At 38.6% G+C, this 19,536-nt stretch overlaps 1 protein-coding gene across 1 annotated transcript in view; it reads left to right on the forward strand.

The window, feature by feature from the left end:
• Positions 1 to 214: 214 nt before the first annotated feature.
• LOC106955020 (calsyntenin-2) overlaps positions 215 to 19,536 on the forward strand; it is a gene marked incomplete at its 5' end in the record, with an annotated part of 29,659 nt that continues 10,337 nt past the window's right edge. Inside the window, 4 exons of the mRNA XM_015044967.1 lie at positions 215 to 430; positions 5,701 to 5,867; positions 10,031 to 10,179; positions 17,195 to 17,406. Of these exons, the coding sequence (XP_014900453.1) occupies positions 215 to 430; positions 5,701 to 5,867; positions 10,031 to 10,179; positions 17,195 to 17,406 (744 nt within the window). The remainder of the gene's footprint in view (positions 431 to 5,700; positions 5,868 to 10,030; positions 10,180 to 17,194; positions 17,407 to 19,536) is intronic.

Consider the following 19,536-nt stretch of genomic DNA (forward strand, 5'->3'; position numbering starts at 1 on the left):
GCACAATATTGATGTTCTTATACAAGTGGTAACTTGAGAATGAAAATGAATTTCCCTTGAAGACAATAAAGTCACAGTCAAGTTAAAGTTGATACATTTAACAATATATTTCAGGAAAAAAGAAGTTAGTCTCCTAAAAAGTGGCTGATATTTGCACTTGAAATGTACTGTAAGTTGAGTGAATTTGTGGCACTTTCATGAACTACATCTTTAGGGTACAGAGCCCACGCGTTAATAGACCCTTTTCATGCTCTTCCTTCCTTTCAGATATGCGACAAGGAGTGGCATTACTACGTCATCAACGTGGAGTTCCCGGTGGTGGCGCTCTATGTGGACGGAGTCACCTACGATCCCTACCTGGTGACGGATGACTGGCCCATCCATCCATCGCAGATTGATGTGCAGCTCACAGTTGGTGCCTGCTGGCAAGGTGTGACGCTGTTAGAAGTTTTAAGACGTATTAAGTTATTGAATCTAATCGCAGTAAAAGTCAAAGTCATTATTTGGGTTTTAAGGAATCTGCTGCTTCCTCTTATCGAAACTCCAGAATAAGTATTACTTTCAGGGAGACACAGAGTGCCGAACATGCTCTTTGGCCTTGAATGCACAATGTAATTAAGAAGAACCCTTAGTCTGTCTTTGACAAGCGACTGACCCAGTCTGAATGAAGGCCCCAAATTAAAGTGTCCTCTAAACTGATAGCTGCCGCTAATTGGACACAGAAGAAGAAAAGGGACTTTTTACCCCTGGTGCACCCCACCATTGATCTGACAGACCAAAGAGCTGCTCAGCGATGCTCTGCCTTAGATGAAGATATCCCTCTATGTGAGAGCGAGAGAGGGTCATCTTTTGTCACTTTCATCTGTGGCAGGGACCGCCCCACCGCACCTCCCTCCTCTTTCTCCTCCATCCCCTCCCCTTTCTTTAAGTGAACACAGCACGACGTGCTTTTGGGAGGATTAAAAGGGGCTTGAATTGAAAAGCGAGTTAAGAGAGTATTGCAGCTGTTTTACAATTGAGGCTAAGCCTCAGTTAAGAGTCATAAAGGCGCTACCGAAATCTTAACATAAGCCATTAGCCACAGCAGATTGCCTTTTCAAAGCACTAAGCTGTTTGTATCTGCCATATTGATTGCAAAGATGAGCTCATCTGTTGTCTGACTGACTTCTGAAGCTTCTGCTCTGAACCCATTTTCAGAGTAGAATTGCTGGAGTGATTATCTGCATTTTCTAGCTTACTGGTTGGGTTTATATATATTTAAAAAAAAAAAGGATTCAGAGACCGATATAAAGTTCTCTCGATAAATGGCTTGATGGAGTGTGATGGCGGAGTAAATAAAAGATTTGTCAGCTCTAAACAGTTCCGTGATAGTCTGCTGTATTTAATTCAATTTAATGATTTAATTTCATGGTTCATAACACACAAATGGCGAGTGAGCATTGTCTAATGAGAACAGATTCTGTTTGGACCATAGCAAATACATTTCATGTGGAATTATTGTATTTCATGTGTTTACCCAAAGGAGCCATTCTGGTTTATTGTGACAGGGTTCTGAGTGTGTAAAATTTGTAATTAAGCCTGCTGTTGACAATATTAGCAGACGCTAGCATTTGGGATTTCATGTTTAGCACCATGATAATTTGTGTGTTCAAAAAAATGTATTTTCTGACGTGAAGAAAACTGGAATTTTATTTGCATTCTCACAATTGAAGCTTATACTTGACTAACATAGATAGACAGAAATGAAGCATGTGTGAGCAAAGAAAGCCCAGGACTTTCCATTTTGTATCCTCAGTCAGTTCCTGGTGGATTTGCTGGTATGTTTTAGGTGTACAGGGCTCATTTATGCTTTGTCTTGAGCTTGTCTTGAGCTTTTTATTTATTTTTATTTCTATTTTTTAAGGACTATGCTCATATTTTGCTCTATCACCCTTTAAAGCATCCAGGATTAATAATGATGAGCTGACCAGGTCTTGTTGCAATAGGGCTTCCTTAAAACATAACACTTTCTCACTTTTGCTTCACTGTTGGTGTGAGGTTCTCTTTCTTGGTATGCTGAATTTGGTTTACACCAATTATGTCTCTAGCTCTGGTGTTCAGTTTTAGATTAATATATCCAGAGAACAATATTCCTGAGGTTGGAGTAAGGATTTATTAGACATTTCTGGGTGTTTTGGAGTCTGTTATAAGCTTGTAGCTTGCTTTCGGGATTGAACTTGCATGGATTGGTCGTACATCAGTGTGTTGGCAGTTGTTTTAAATGTCTTTCCCCTGTGGACTATTTCCCCTACAGTGGAATAGCTGATTTCATATTCTTTAAGTCCCATACCAGACTCGTGAGCCGCTGTAATCTTCTTTCTGAAGGCCTCAAATAGCTCTTTTAATCTCACCAGGGTGTTTACTTTGACGTCAACAGTCAGGAGCACATCAGACTAAATCTTTGAGGTTTAAACAGGGCAAATATCCTGAAAAATGGTGACTAGGTTCCTATCATGAGCATGTTATGTGACTTTATGCATGTCATGTGGTAATTTATTCCTCGCCAAAAATTTGCTTTTATTGTACTCAAAAGTAATTTTCTTCACTTTACTTTTCTCAATAATTGTAAAAGTGATGTTAAATATCCGTATTGTGCTCGAATATGTTAGAAAACACACTGGCTGTCGCAGGGTGTGCTAATTGTTTTACATAACTATATTTGAAACGTGTTCATGCATAAACATAAACATAAACATATTACTTCAACAAACTTTGATTGTTACAAATTTGATTTAACGCTTTCCCTTGCAAAGCTTTAATTTATCTTGTACAACAGCAGCTCCTTCTGAAAATGCATTTTCACTCTTTCACCTGTTTCTACTTTTATGAAAAGTTTCTTCCTCCCACTTGGGCCTCCTCTAAAACCAGAGAGCAGGTGCTGGCTGTGCTCTTCTCTCACAATCTGCCTCTTTCACCTGTATTTATTCTCTGAACAGTTCTTTCTCAGAAGTGTTTGATATTTAGAGTAGCACAATCATCTTGGCACCTTCTTTGCTTTCTTGGAGTGTGAAATCACACGCCACTGCCTGGCCTCCTAACTTCCCGCCGCCAGCAGCAAGCATGCAGCCAAGATCTGCTGGTGATTGCACTTGAGCACAAATTGAAACTGATATACCTTTATACAAAGTAAATTGAATAAATATAGGCCCACAGCCATGGATGCATTTATCCACATACTCTAAATCACAGTGAGTGTGAACTCCCATTTCTCACTTACCTAAGTAACAGTCCTGTTTCCAGCTCTGCCGTGCCTTTTCACTCTTATCTGCTTCTATTTTGGAGATGAATAAAAATAATAGAGTGGAGATCTGTAGAGCAATAAAATAGCTCTCACTCAAGTGGGATGATCATCACCTTCATCATCCTTATCATGCTCCCTCTCCCTCTCTCTCTGCAGTGTCTTACTAATACCCTCACCTCAACTTTCTGTCTTTTAATCTGCTGTTGGGGACCTTAATAGCTTCCCTGACTGCATCGTAAATTGATAACATCTGTCAGGGTGGGACTAAGGGACAGTTGGATGTCTTAAGATAAAGGACTGCTAAAAAGTGAGTCTAGAAGAGGAAGCAGGTGAAGCGTGACAATAACCGAAAGAATGTGTTTAATATATGGGATTCAATATGTGGTCATGGGATTTTATAAACATGGGGACGGAATCTGTTCTTCCCACGTTCCCATAAGCACCAAGGTGGGATATCAGCAGCCGCTTCACAGGAAAGATAGAGATAGTCATGTTTTCATGTAGCTGCTCAAATGGAAAACAATTCTTCCGCTATTGCAGCAGAAACACACACACACATGATTCTGCAAATAACCGTACAATACAGGATCCCAGCGACTGCAGTGTAGAGACTAATGTTTTGAATTCAGGAAGCAATTGCCAGAGTTGCTGAGTTTCATCTGCACGAAATGGATATTCACACTACAGTTTCCACTTCTGTGCAATGTTTCTATGCATGATAGATTTGGAAAAAGTGAAAAAGCTGGATAGTGTTCAGCTTTTTTATAGTTTTACACCCAGGTCATAATTTATGACCCAAATAGGACTGAGCAGTATGTATTTAATTATAAACATAAGCCACGAAGATTGGATTCTAAAACAATATCTCTTTTACACACTGTATTAAAGAAATCAAATAACAGTAGTTTTTAACCAACATTATCACATAAAACACATACATAGTCTGTGGTCATCACACATTATTTTAGAAATAAAGTCAAATATGTCTTATAAAACAGACAAATCTATAGCCATGTACACTGACTGGCACATTATATTCTCAGATTTTTTACATCTAAACTTGCAAACTAATCACAAACAAATTCAAACATCAATCGATGTGGGAGGAAGTTTGCCATGAGACTGAAGATCACAAAGATTTTACAGGAAGTTGGTTTCACCTAGCTTATCAGTCATTGCTTCGCTTCATCTTCCCTTTGTTTAATTAATTAATTTATTTATTTTGATGCGTGAGACAGGATTTGTTATCTGCTTTTTGCCAGGCAGATAACAATGAAAGAAATGTTCTTTATTTGTAGTTCTCCATTGGATTACTTCCAGAATTAAAGAACAGCAGAGAAAGACAGAGGGAATAAATGAAAGGAATGCAAAGGTGAAGTTTGATAGGCATAGCTACAGTAACCTTTTAGCTAATGAATGGCTTGGAGGCCCTTATTGCTGGTTCTGGCCTTTATGGGGTTCAGAGGACAGACTTTAAATGTATTGACTTTTTCCTTCCCTTTATTTAGCCTGAATAGGGAGGCTGAATATCACTTACTGCAGCGCCCTGCTGCTTTATCGCCACATGGAGAGGCATAACTGCTATTTGGTCTTTGGGATCAAAAGGCTCAACGACATACCTGGTAGTTTTGCTCATTTCTTCTTGTGCCTAACCCTGTTATCTTGTTCTCATCATTTTAAATTGATGGTTTTTGTATAAATGTCATCAGAGGAAAAGGACAAAAGGGAATCAAATGTGTTTATGTATACCAACATCTTGTTTGGGGTTAGCAATCACTATGCTACTGTTAAGGTTAACTCACTAAAATCAGTTAAATATTTGCCATAACTTTACTGATCAAAACACACGGCATCATTTTCCTTATATGCTTACCAATGGTCTTGTAAATACAGATTTACTTCAAGCAGTATTTGATACAAGGTGGAATTGGGCAGCAGCTCCTTCCGTAGGAAACATGCACACATTTACCTGATAAGAGAACATGCATATCCTCTGCTGTGTTGCTCAGACAATTATACTTTAGACTCATCAGTACAAAGAAGCTTTTTTCAGATGCTCTGGTCTTAGATTCTTTCTGACAAACCTTATTCTGACTGTGATGTTTTTTAGGGAGCAAAGGTTCCCATGCACACCTTCCAGTAAAGATGAACTTCTGTTGTCTCATTCTGATCATTTTTTTGTCACAAATATTATAGCCCAGGTTCTTAAAACTTATTTTAAGAAATAAGTTTTCTTAAAATAAGTTTTTTATTTTAAGAAAATAAAAAACTTTTTTATACTTAAAATACTTTTGTATTTTAAGTTTCTTAAAATACAAAAATATTTTAAGAAACTTATTTCTTAAAATATTTCTTCAAAACAAAGTGAATGTTAATAACCTAATTATGTGGATATTTATGTTTATTATTTGTGCTTGTAGGTGGAGAAGTTACCAAGCCCCGGTTCACTCAGTACTTCCGGGGAAGCTTATCTGGACTGACCATCCGACCGGGGAAGATCGAGAGTCAGAAAGTCATTTCCTGTCTGCAGGCCTGCAAAGAGGGACTGGACATTAACTCCCTGGAGAGCTTGGATAAGAGTATAAAGGTACTCAAAACACCTTGAGAATAAAGAAAAAGAAGCCAGTAGTAATTGGGGAATAATATGGTGAAAAAAAAAAGAAAAAAAAAATATCTTTAAAAACATTAATTGAAGGAATAATTTTTTTGTCACAAATATTATAGCCCAGATTCATTTTAAATAAATGTTTCATACAGCGTTTGTCTTTTTCGCAACTGGACCAATACAGATGAACACATAGTTATTCTAAATTACAGTATTAAATCTTATTCTGTAATTAGACTTTCTGTCTTAAAGGTGCCTTTGTCCATTGAACATTAGCAGTCACAGAATGGTTGGATGAGAATAAGAATGATGGGACTTTTACTGTGTCCTTCCCCTAAAGCCCGTCCCAGCTGAACCAGACTGAAACTTCAGAACCATCAATTTCAGTTTCCTGAATCCTTCAGGGGTTTTATACCTTGCACAGCTTCACAAAGGCACTTTTACTTACTTTAATGCCTTCTTAGTATCTGAAACAGAAACTAGTGGACATTAAGGACAATCAAAAGTCTAGGCTCTTATTTGTCGTGATAGTATTTTACTGTTGTTGTGCCACAGAATTATTGTCATGAGGGACAAATACAGAATGAGAGCTTCATGACTCACAAGTCAGATAATCAAATATTTCATATCACGTTAAGTCTTAGATACCAAGTAGGAGAAAAGTTCAATTCTTACTGATGTTGAAAAGCTACATCTCTCCACTTCCCGTTCTAACCCAAATTATAAAAAGGAGACTGTATAATCTGATTGAATAGAGGTGGAAACTCGCCAATTTTCCATTGATCGACTCTGAACAATGATTGGCAGATCCAGTATTGAAAACTATGATTCCTCCAGATACGGTAATAATCTTCTGTTTGATTTGTTGATTGCAAACTTCACATGGCTTCATCTAATCATGTTACAAAAGAGTGTAGTGAGTAAACATTACACTTAGGTTAGTAGAAATTAAATAAATGAATGAAGTTCCAAGTGCTAAAAAGGTAGACATAACAATATATGAGGTAGTTCATTCCATAATAAACTAAATATCTTTTTAAATAATGATTTATTATTCTAAAACGTTTGAGTGATTATTGTTTAACAACCTTATGGTGTTGGCATAGAAACAGTTCTTAAGCTGGTGTGAAGAGAACAGGCGTAAATAGCACAGAAAGCACCACAAATCTCCTTTTATTGGCAGATTAAATCACTGAAACTGTCCAGCAGAAATTTAAACACATATGTTAGCTGTAGCAGAGTTAAGACAGAGATAGAACAATAGCACATTTAACACCAAATACTAACTTCTTGTGTACAAGCTGTTCTGAAAGCTGCTACAGGAAATGAGAAGCACTTTAAAAATAGTATTATTTATTGTAAAATTTGTGTGACTTTATCTTATGAAATGCTGTTTTGTTTTTGCCATGGCTAAATGTTTTATAGTTATTGTAGGGATTATGTTTGGCATGTTTCAGTATTATATAATTACTGATGACATTTCATTAAAACTATCAGTGAACAGCTGATAATTATGAAATAAAAAGACATTCAATTGATGATATTATACCCATGACTGACATGACATGCTTAGAACTTGGTTCCCAAGAAGCAGAGACAATATTCCACAGTAAAATGTCTTGGATGACACTGCTAATCCATCTCATTTGCTTTTATACTTTTTAAATCTCTGTCTGACAGTAGGGCCTCTGTTTTTACCCCTCTGAGACTTGGGGTCATAATTCAGGTGTTATTTGAGCTTTTGAGATGCTTATCAGCTGCTCCCAGTTGTAAAAAAGACAGTACCTACAAGACATACATGCAACAAGTGTAAATGTAATTGAAACATGCATAGTGAATCTCTGTTTTTAATGGCTTGTGTCGACCGGGCCTCATTCATCATTTTCTAGTTGCTGCTACCGTTTCTATTTTTCACACTCACACACACAAAGAACCAGCGGCGAGCAGACCTGAGAATCGCATCACTCATCTTCCCCCTCCTTCTCTTTTGTAAAAACAAAAAAAACCAAAAAAAAACCTGTTTCTTTAACTTGAGCTTTTTCTGCAGCCGTGGATGCTTTACAGCTTGTTCCCGCTCAGAACCTATCCTGTCTCCACCGAGACAAAGTTTTGCATACATTCTTCTTGAACGTGTACAAAGAGAAGCACACATTTTTGATCTCCGCTTCGAGATAAATTTTTAGCTTTAAATCACCAGCAGAATCACCAGCTGGTTTTCATGAAACTTATCTGCTTTTCTCTTTCTCTCCCCCCAAATTTCCCTTTGCACCGGCCTGGCTAATCCATCTCCCTGTGCTGTGGAAGACAGGGGGCAGACAAGATAAATGGGGGTTTGTGCACACCCGAAGCTGTCCCCCCCTTAACCACCCACCATCAGCTCCTTTAACTCTCTTTTTCATCTTCCCCTCTTCAGTCTTGCTCTCTTCTAAAGCCCACTCTTTGCATAGGTCTCCTTGTGCTGCGATGGAGTGAAGAGATACAACCTTTTGAGACGACTCAGTGGAACGAGGTGCTGGGATATGAGAGCAGGGGAGGATATCCTCTTAAGGGCCAGAGCAGTTTCTCTTTAGAGTACCATTATATCTTCTTCTTAGCCACACTCATGTGGCTCCAATAAGAGCGCAGGAACTTGGGGAAAGAGTTTATCCAGGGAGGCGGAGGGCTGGCACTTTGCAATCAGAGGATAATATCCTGCTTAGAGGGAGACTGAAGGAGGTAGGCAGTAAGAGTGGTGACAGAAAACAGGATGTTGAGTGGAGTCAGCAAGAGAAAGGGTAATGTGGATGGGAAAATGACAGGGGAGAGCTCTGGGGAGTGTCACCTTGTCGCCAGGACCCAGTTTGAAGGAATGGGTAGCAATCAGTGCTGTTGCAGTAGGAACACACAAAAGCATCTTGGGGCAAGAAGGTCCTGTCATCAAATATCAAAGGACTGCACAAATAGTATAGATTTTTTTTTCAGTTTTTTTCTGTTTTATCCATATTGATACACATACAGTGGTACCAACAATGATCACTGATGGATGGTTTTTCACCTCCTTCTCATTGAGTTGCTGTAATGTCTAGAAAAAAATTGGAAACTTTGTAGAACAAACCAAAATTTATTAGAGAAGGACAGCCTGTACTTTTTAAACCAGGCATAGGAATATTAATAGGATTGTTTTTTTGGGGTTTTTTTGGTTTTGTTTTTTTCATTTCATATTTTTTTACTTGGCTAAATCAGAATGGCCTGTCTAATGACACTGATCAGACAAACATTATTACTATAAAAGCTGAATTGTAACTTTAAATCCAAATCCTGACTCCAAACATTTTCCAAAATTCGTCCATATGCCATCTAAATGCTGCTTTCATTTTTGAATATGCAGCATATCCATTTATTGCCACTGAACTGCTCCTAGCTGTTAGAGTTCGAAAGACTACATAGTCAATACCAATTAAATGCATTATCTGTAGGTACTACCCTATGCTCATAAATAGTTTACACAACTCTGGCACATACAAATTACCAGTACAAGCTACTTTAAAGTTGTTGAATAACTTCAGTCTTCTTTTCTGCAGCCTCAAGAAGTTGTTAATCCGAAAGAGAAGAAAAACATCTGTACACTAACCATGCTGCAATCAGATAACTGACAGACAAAGCTATTTGGTGAACAAAGTGGAGCACTTAGCTGCTAAATAGCCACAAATTTCCCACCGGAGTTGCTGCAGAGTTAAGAGGAGAGTGATTATTGGACTCTCCTGTACAAAGTGGCCACAGATACCTCTCCAAGTGATTAATGATGCTGCTCTGCATCTGCTGAATTTGTAATTGACCGTAAACATGTTCACCAACAGTTTTACTCAAGGTTCGTAGTTCTCCCATCTCGGTACACCGCCCCCAGGTGTTCAGAATATTACAGTTTTACGCTGTTTTCTGTTTTATTAATTGATCCAGGAGATTCTGTCCTGAAATCAGTTTTGAACTCAGAAAATGGCAGACAAGTTACCATCAGGAGAATATGAGAACTCAGATCACTCCTGGCCTGTTCGTGACTAACAGACGGATAGTGATGGTTTCCAAAACAGAAACCAAACTGATCCACTGTATAAATGTCCATCAGTTCATTTAACATCTACTTGCTTCTCGTTGCTTCCATCTCCCAGTTCCACTTCAATCCAGCTCAGTCCATTCTGGTGATGGAGGGAGAGAATCTGGAGAACATTAACACAGCTGTGAGGAAAGTTTCCTACATAAACTCCCGCCAGTTTCCCACACCGGGCATTCGCCGCCTGCAGATCTCCACCACCGTCCAGTAAGTGTGTCACCAACTTGTTCTTACAGTTATTTTGACTTCCATCCAATGTGTCCCCGTCTTCCCTGTGGATTCCTTCATATTTGGCATGCCTCGTATTGTTTCTGGGTCTCTGCGGCTCTCTTATGAATGTTATTCCACCTCAACACTTCTGTTAAGTGTAACAACAACACAGAAGACGGCCTTGACTAATGTAACTCTCTTTTCACACATCGATTTCCACACGTCTTTCTCTCAGCCCTGTCCCTGTGCTGCCATTCCTTTGGCTGTCACTTCCTGTTAACACACCAAATTGAGTTTGCTGTCGCCACCGGGGGCTAGTTTTAACATCCTCATGTCATGTATTAATAATTCCAGGCGGGTTTTGCTGGAGGAGTCGGGAAATAAAGATGAAAAAACTGAACGTGAATCTGTATGTGCGAGGGAAGGGGCGAGGGGGAGAAAGAGCGAGTGGCTTGTAAAACAGTCTCCCTCAGCGTGTAACTATTAAAATTCATGATTGTTTTAAATATATGTAGACCCCTGCAGCACAGCCCTGGGTTCCATCTCTCTTCCCTCCCGTCAGGGTCTTTGCGCGGACACGGACCCGAGGACTCTGTGTGCACGCTGCATGGGTGGCTGGTGATAAACCAAAGCCATTGAAGCTGGAGGCATAGCAGTTGTTAAGGAATACATTATGCAAACGCAAATAAGCTTGCATCATTGCATTGGCAAATTTTGCTCAAATGAAATTTTGCTTGCAGATCCTGGACAAAGCTGCCATGGCTCTATAAACAAGCAAATTTAAACTTGAAACTTGGCTTCCTGTCAGAAAATTTTGGCAACTGCATGACAAAGCCTGTCTGGTGAGGATTGTTTTGCAGAATAAGTTGAGATGCTGAAGGATTTTTGGCAATTAAGCAGGTTTCTTGCTGATGTGTCAGAATTGCATTAATGCATAGTAAACATAAGCAAGCGGCTTATTTTTACTAGGTTTTTCTAAAAATGCACAGAAGCATGGACATGCCATCAACTTTGTTGCCGATATTAGGGAAACATAAGAAAATCAGTTGGTGATCAAAATATGAGGATTTTTTTTTTTCTATCATGACCAGAGAGCGTCCAGTAAAAATAAACTAGCTAATATGTGAGTGCCCAGTAATAGGGCGTGTCAGGGCGACTGCTTTCTAAATGAGGTGGAAGCTACAGGTCAAAAGTGCCAACGACATTCTCTGACCACTGCCCCATATAGTGCCCGACATGACAACTATATTGGATTCAGAGTGTCTTAGTGGTCTGTATCTGGAAATACCAGCAGATTCCAGACAGCGGTCTCGTGTAATCGTGGCCTTAGGGTTTAACGTCTTGATGAGAATAGACTGCCTCTAATATTCTTCTGCTCCAGTTGCAATTTTTCTGCTGCAGATGATGAAATTAGAACCTTAGGATAGATAGAAAAAATATACTACCCACAAATGCATAAACTCTTATTAACTTATTAACGGCAGTGAATATTTTAATAAAATGGTTTAACATCATTTGGCGAACTTCTTTTTTTTATTTATTTTTTTTGCTCTTACATTTAAAAGGCGAGCTTCTGTATTGAGTATTTAATAAACCTAGAGGGGGTTTGCTAATGACCTTTAATTCTACACATTTATCAACCTTAGACCACTAAACACTTTCCCTCTTGCCATAGTTGTGTTACTGTTTCATCTACTTTGAGTTAACAACAGCAAATGTGTGTTAAGCGTGTTCTGGATCCTTCTGCTGATCTAATTTTTAGCTAGCAGTTTTACTGCTCCATCCAGAAGAACGACCAGCAGAAACACTGGCCCCTACCATTTATTGTCAGTAACTATTAGAGGCATGATGTAAACAAAATAACTGTAAACACAATTGAATTTGGAAATAGGCTGACCACGAAATAAGATTACTGGCTGTGAATCAGTTGTGTCCGAACTAAACTGCAAAGTTTTAGTACTTACACTCCATCTTTTTTATTTCCAAATAAAAAAAGCAATAAAAAAACTTCTCTATGAACAAATCTGAATATTTTAATAAAGCAAAGTACTTTGATTTTTGATAAAAAAGGGGACTTGTAAATCATTACAGACCTGAAACAAAAATGGTTCTTAATGTGTGCCTTATTATTTATTTATTTTTTTTTTGAGTGAGCTGTTTTCTGTGTTGTTGGTCTGGAGATGGATTTAGTCAATTCTCATCAACAGTATGGCAGGTATGGATCATTCTTTAATCTCAAAATGCTTTATTGAAAAAATAACATTTTGTTGTAGCAAACATTTTCCATTGAAAGAGGTTTTACTTTAAAAAAAAAAAAGACAAAATTATGTCCTTGGTCTGCACTTTGGACACTTCTGCTGTAAATCCAAACAATTAATTTTGCAGGATTAGAGACAATAGTTTTTTAACCAACACTCAGAAAATTCACGTAGCTTCTTTTTAGTATTTTATGCCAGTAAAATGTTTACTCACCATGTGCATGATGTCATGTTTTCCTTCTTTTAATAATGCAATTCAACCTTTCTGTCTGCAACATAAAATAGTCATACAAAAGGTAGCTTCTTCGAATATTTACAAAAACAATTGGAGATTGAGGAAATAATACTTTTTAAAAAATATATGCTTTCGTACCTCAGTGCAGTTAAATTCATTTTGTATAGGCCTACCAATTAGTTCTGTAGAGCTCAATCTAATCACACTACATATCCCATAATGCACAGAATAGCTGCTCACAGTTCCAGCCATGGGTCCATCAAGCTTGTGTGAGAATCAGATGCAGCAAGGAAACTTGGCAGACTTTCTATGTAGCCAAGCAATGGAAAAACTCAGTCAGCCTTGGCTTGTGCACATTTTAAAGATATCATGGGCAAAACTTAATCTGGAACTCTTTCATAATCCGTTTCGCTTCTGATGCAGAGAGGTGCCTGTACATGCAGATGGAGCTAATGGAGCTGCAGAGCAACAGCACATATCAAATTATGACTCCACGGGTCCAGCACAGCTTTCCTGCTCCATTCCCAAAATGATGCCCCAACTGCCTTCAAGCTGCTTCAGTGCTCTGCTTGTTTGTAATAGAGACTTGTGTGAGCGAGTGTACCTGGTGAGGAAGGAGATGATGACGGATGCACAGAAGCTTTCTGACTGATGTTAGTCCAAAGTATTCTAAGGTTTCCACGACTCAAAACCTAACAACACACATTAATTCATTTCTTGCCAAGAAAAAGGCATAAAGAGCAGAAAAAAGCAACATAAACTGTTATTTTTGTAGGTTTTTTTGCTTGTCCTCTGCAGTATCAGCACAAACTTAATTTTCCACCAGATTTTTATTTTATCATATATTCTGTTCTTACTTGAATATGTTGTTTGTTTTTTTTTTTTACAAAATAATTTTTATATGTAAAGCATTGCCTCGCCACCTGGATCTAACAAAGCATCCTATTGGATAATTACTGCATGGCCGACTGCCTTTCAGCTGGCAGCAAGTTATTTAACCCCAACTGATGCGATGAGTAGCTTCTCATTTCTAAATAGCCATGTGGTTGTTTAAGAACCACATGGTTCTTTCCCACAACTACATGCTGTAGTTGTGGAAAAGATGTTATGGTAGGAAGGGTCAAATCAATGCCAAGCACCAAGCAGAGAAAACATCTAAAGAGATTACAGAAACTACTAATTTTGGATCTTAAACCAGTTTCAGGTTTGAAAGATTCCAGTTAACATATTTTATCATATGTTTAAACACACAACTATAATAAAGATATGACAATGATATATAGTTGGTGAATGTTATATATGTATTATTTTATATTGGTCACCCAATTCTTGGTTTTGCAGTTTATTAAATATGTTTGCTCCATAATAATGTTAAACTGAAAGAAGGCCAATTACAATGCATGATTAAAATCTCAAAGTTATTGCAACAGTCATTCCAATTGAGGGTGTAAGTACAAGGCTGGCTTTTCCTTTTTAAAGTCCCTCAGTGGTTTTATAAAAGCTTTACCACCTTCTCAATTTCAGTAAATTTCAAATCAATTAAAAAATATTTAGTTTTTTCGAAGGGAAATTTAAACATAACTCGCATAATCCAGGCATTTACTCCTTTTCCCAGCATTTCATTTCTGTTCTGATGTAAAGGTGGGATCAGTGTGAGATGTTTTTCTTCAAAAATCAGAAAATTGGGGCATTTTACATGTAAAATTTGAATCTATGGGTTTAATTTATGTAATTATATAAAAAAAACTGACTGAACTCTGAATGATGAAATAAAAAGTAAAGCTTTGAAGTTCTTGTAAATCATTTTTGAGTTTAAATGCAAATTTAAAGCATTTTTTTAAAAACAACTAAGAAACATCCCAGCTTGAGATGGGGATTCATTATGCTGATGTGTGTCATGGATTGGCGTATTGCAGCATAATTTACATCAGGACGTAGGTGGGAAAAGACAGATAATGCCTTGCAGCGTAAACCGTACGTTCCAGGTTTCCAATCCAGGAAAGAAAACATGTTATCGTTTCCTGTAGCTGCCGCAGAGGCACAGTATGGAGGGAAAGCTCTGATGTCCCTCCCACCGACACGTCTGTGTGCTTGAAAGGCCTTTGATGTCCAACCTGCAGTCTTCAACCAGTGCATCCGTCAGGCTTCACATCGTTTCTGTACGCATACATGTGTGAACATGGCAGATGTATGTCTGTGTGTGGTACGGATAACGCTTACCCAGGCTTCATTGTAAGATCACAGCTAATTCTAAGCTCTCAACGAGCTCCCACCCATTAAATGTTGCCAGTGGAAGCTGTGTGTTTATGAGGCGGGTATCGAAAACAAGTATAGTCCTGCAGCTCTGATTCTACTCAATAAAAACTAACGTGACAGAATGTATTACCCTCTAAATAACTGTAGTAATTACAGCACAGATCTCTCTAGGATGTTTTTTTTTTTTTTCTGTGAACTATCAGAGGTTTGATTGGAGGTTTACTACACCCTCTGGCAAAAAAATAAACGCAGAGTTGCAGCTCTTGGATGAAATTTAGTCTGTTGTAACAAAATAACCCTCTGAAATGTGACTGCAAATTATCTTCTGGGTTTGTAAAATGTAAAATATAATGTGTAGGCAACATTTATTGGCACCCCTGGCAAAGATGGGTTCAAAGAATTGAAATATATTCATAATTTAACTTCAGCAGCATGCTTTGAAACACTAATAAACTCGAACATTGAGTATATTTATTCAACAAGGAAAGATTACACAACTAGTGGTAACCTTGCTGTTAATGCTTCCCCACTGGTAGAGCTCAAAACGTTCGGAGCATTAGGAGAGAGAGATCTTTGGAGTTTTGAGTCATAGATTGCTGTGAAAGATGGTTTAGTTGTGTACCTGATGAGCCACGTTTGGGTTGCTTTTTCCGTTTGTTGTGGACCATTATCCTGTTTTGGTATAAGCTATCAGATTTCTAAGAATCCATGGACTCAAAATTCCCTTAACTTTTGAAGTAGCAGGCCCACAGCATGACAGATCCCCCACCATACTAAATATGGCCATGATAAGATAAGATAGGCAATGTTTATCTCATCTTAAATGTTGCCATATGTAAGATAAGATACATATGGGTTGTCATCCAGGCTAGTGGCCAGACCCAGAAAAAACAGGCCTGGGTTTTATGTCATACGCTCAATATAAACGGAAAGCTGCAGATTACTTATGAGATGTTCTTAAAAGCAAAGAAGGAAAGTCTGCATTTAAAAAACTGCTTCAGTTTTATCTATCTGAAAGAGAGTTTTAGGGATATAAATATTTATCCATTTTAGTTTTAATAAAATATTCAAAACTGCAATGAGAGAATAACTAATTTCAATGCTTTTATAATTCTTAACCAGAGGTCCCGGCAAATGTTGGGCAGCACTGTTCATAAAAATTAAACATCCCTTAATGTGGCAATCAATTGCAAATATGTATTCACATTAATCATCATCATCCTGTAATTTGTGGATCTTATTGAGCTGTGACTCTGAGATGATTGACAGGAAACAAGCCCTCAACAGTTTATACAGTGGAAAGGTAACAAAGCTCCTTTAGGAGGGCAAATTAACATGTGGAATGGCAAGAAATGAAGCACAAAAAACAAAACCGTGTTTTTGTTTGTCTTTGGTGAAATTGAAGAATCCAAATATTCAAGCTGATATAAAACTCAGATGAAGTACTAATGTATTTGTTTCTGTTTTTTTTTTGTCTGTTCATGCACATAATCTGAAAAATGATGTGCCAATCAGTGCAACAATATCAAACATTTTTTAGTGGCATGTTTCCCCATAGGAAACAACTCACTGTGTGATCTCCATGACCTGTGATTCCATACTTTTGCAAGAAGTTGTACGATTTGGTGCCATAATTGTTTGTTTTGGTTTGTTCTTTTGCTGCCATTACTGATTGTGAGTTTTTCCCCCCTCTTTGATTTTGCAAAATCAAAAAGAGGGAGGCAGTTTAGTGAACTGTAGTGAACAACTTCCCAAATCTGGAGTCTGAAAATAACCCAGTAAAAAGTTTTAACGACCAGAACACTAAAGGGGTTTTATGGATGCTGCTTCTTTATCTCGTGTGAACCTGAAAGCTCCAAAGCTGCTGTCACGGCTGAATTTGGGGGACAATAAAATGTGTCTTTATTGCCCCCATTTGGGGACAATACAGAATATTTCTATTCTCAGAGCGATTGCTAATATTAGTTCAAAACCATTTCCTTCAGCACTGATTTTTAACTCTACTGTTTTCATTTGGGGACAAAAGAAAGGGAGCGTCCTACTGTCCTCTTTTTTTACTCTGCCTGTGGTCCAAGCTTTGTTGAAGTGTCTGACCCTGAACCCCTGTCGCTTATCAAATAATAGTCACAAACTAAAACCTCACTGTGACACAGCACAAAGAAGCGCAGTTTTGATGTCATTTCGACCAACCTGTGCTTGGTGATTCAGCCCGCTGTTCTTTTCTTCTTCGTCTCACTCCTTTGTTCCCCTCTGTTTGCTCTAGGTGTTTTGGTGAAGACACATGTATCACCATCCCCATCATCGAGGCGGTGGTGATGGTGCTGCAGCCCAGTGAGCCCAGGATCACCATCAGTGGGGTGGAGAGACTCAGCCAGTCAGCCTCAGATTTCAGAGCGGCGGGAGGCGTCTCTCTATTTCAGGACCTCCACATTATCAGCACAGTCACCAGGGCAGACACCGCCCCCCGTCACACAGGTAGGACCACACACTCGTACTACGATTTCTTCAGGTTACATTTCCTATTCCCTGAAGTCCACATTGTGAACACAAGCATTCCAATCTCTCATACAACAGGGAAGAAGGTCTGACTATCTCACAAAGTTTTTAGATTGAGTGTGGAAATCTGTCTTGGGTAAATATTTCAGCAAGTGTTTTTCATATTCATGGTGTGTTCGCTCATTCATGAAGCCCACCAGCACATTCACATATCACCTGTCTTGCTAAGCAAACCTTCAGAGAAAGATAAACATTTCATAACACCTCCTGAGACCGTGGATAAGCAGATGCTGCTTTCATCCGCCGCATCTGCACAATCCGTCAAGTCAAAGCGTCAAACCATCGTGCTCTCACTCTCACAATGGCAAATTCTCCAACTTGGGATACAAGTTTTTTTTTGTTTTTTTTTTCTTAAACATGTAATGAGGACAGTCCTTCATGGTAAATTGTTTTCAAAAACAGTTACCATCTGCTCATGTACGGTACTTTGTAAAAAAAAAATATTCACACCCCTTGAACTTTTCCCCATTATGCCACAAACACAAACTTTAATGTTTTTTAGTAAGACTTTTACTGTAATAGACCAGGCTGCATGTTCTTTGAGATGAGGGAAAAATACAAAGTCATGACTTTGACTTTGTATTATTTCCAAATACGTGTTATTTGGAAATAAAATGTGAAATGTTTGGTATGTGTTCATATTTAGACCCTCTGAGTTAATATATAAAACCAACTTTGGCTTTGGAGATGTGTAACCACCAGTTTAGTACATCTAGAGACAAAATGTTCTGCTAGTTGTTTGCAGAATAACTCAAACTCCTAGATAACACAGTCTGGGGAGAGACTGTGTTATCTAGGAGCACTGTGAGACGTTTAAAGATTGGAATATTACGTTCTAACCAAACCCAGCTGTAAACGTCTTCATAACTTTCTCACTAACTTATCTGCTACGATCCTTGGCCTCCATGATGCCATTTGTTCTCTAATAAACGTCTGAGGCCTTTAGAGAACAGCTGGATTTTTTCTGAGACTACGTTTTTGTAAATATACTTTTTGACAATAAAAAGTATGGGTGTGAGTTACTACCATTAGTAGTGGTTGTTGTAAACTTTACTACAAATATGAAGATCCGTTTCTTAGTATTGGATCCAGCAAATTGGTTATTATAATGCAAATGTTAACAAAATAATAGACAAATATCAAAAGCAAAAAAAAACAACATGAAGTCAATCACATATCCACTAGATATGTGATTGGAAAGGAAGTGGAAAGAAGTACAACTTATTTGATTCCACCTCTTCTGCAAGTCAAACATAATTCACCTGAAACAATTTATCTCCCGTTAAAGTCCCGCTGCGATCGCTCACAGAGGCTTAAACCTGCATAAAATGGAAACACAATGACATCCAAACACAAGCCTGAGAGAGCTGTAACCTAAACGATGCCCCTTTAAGGGTGAGCGCAGCTCTTCTCAGCAGCAGTAGCTGCAGTGAAAGCGAGAGCCTTTTGTTCTGATTACTCCCCACCATGTTGAGTCATTCACCTGCAGCAGAGTCCATCCCTCTCTACACCAGTCTGCAGGTATTAGTCCCTCCAGTTCCTCTTTATCACTCAGCAACTGCAGACCTCCTGCTGCTAAATACGGCCTGTAGCTGCCCGAGGGCTGATTCTTTCTGTTGCGCTGCCTTGACCAGTGGCAAACGAGTGCGACTGTTAAATCTCACCAGCTCCTGTTCTGTCCAATGATCAGACCACAGAGGCAAGAAACCACCCGCCTCGCCTCGCAGCCCTGCCGCTGGCAGTCAATTAGGAACAGATAAGCGGGCGGGAGGGAAATTTTATCCCTCCATTGTACGTAATGTGTGAAGGAAGAGGAGCGGAAAGTGGCATTGCTTTCAGGGAGTCAGAGGAACTCTTTTTGCAAGTGAAATGGAAACTACGGCTGGGAGGGAAAGATTAGCAGCAAGCCAGAGAATGGAAAGGACGGAAGTCGGATGGATGGGAAGAGTTTATAGGAATTTGTCAGGGAGGAGTTACATTAAAGTGTCACAAAGGGTAGATTTTGTGCTCTGTCAAAGCCTAAAGGATTTAAGATAAACTGTGGATCTC

The sequence above is a fragment of the Poecilia latipinna genome, unplaced genomic scaffold (genome assembly GCF_001443285.1).
Source record: "Poecilia latipinna isolate Pla-1442-1.1 unplaced genomic scaffold, P_latipinna-1.0 Scaffold699, whole genome shotgun sequence".
Lineage (NCBI taxonomy): Eukaryota > Metazoa > Chordata > Actinopteri > Cyprinodontiformes > Poeciliidae > Poecilia > Poecilia latipinna.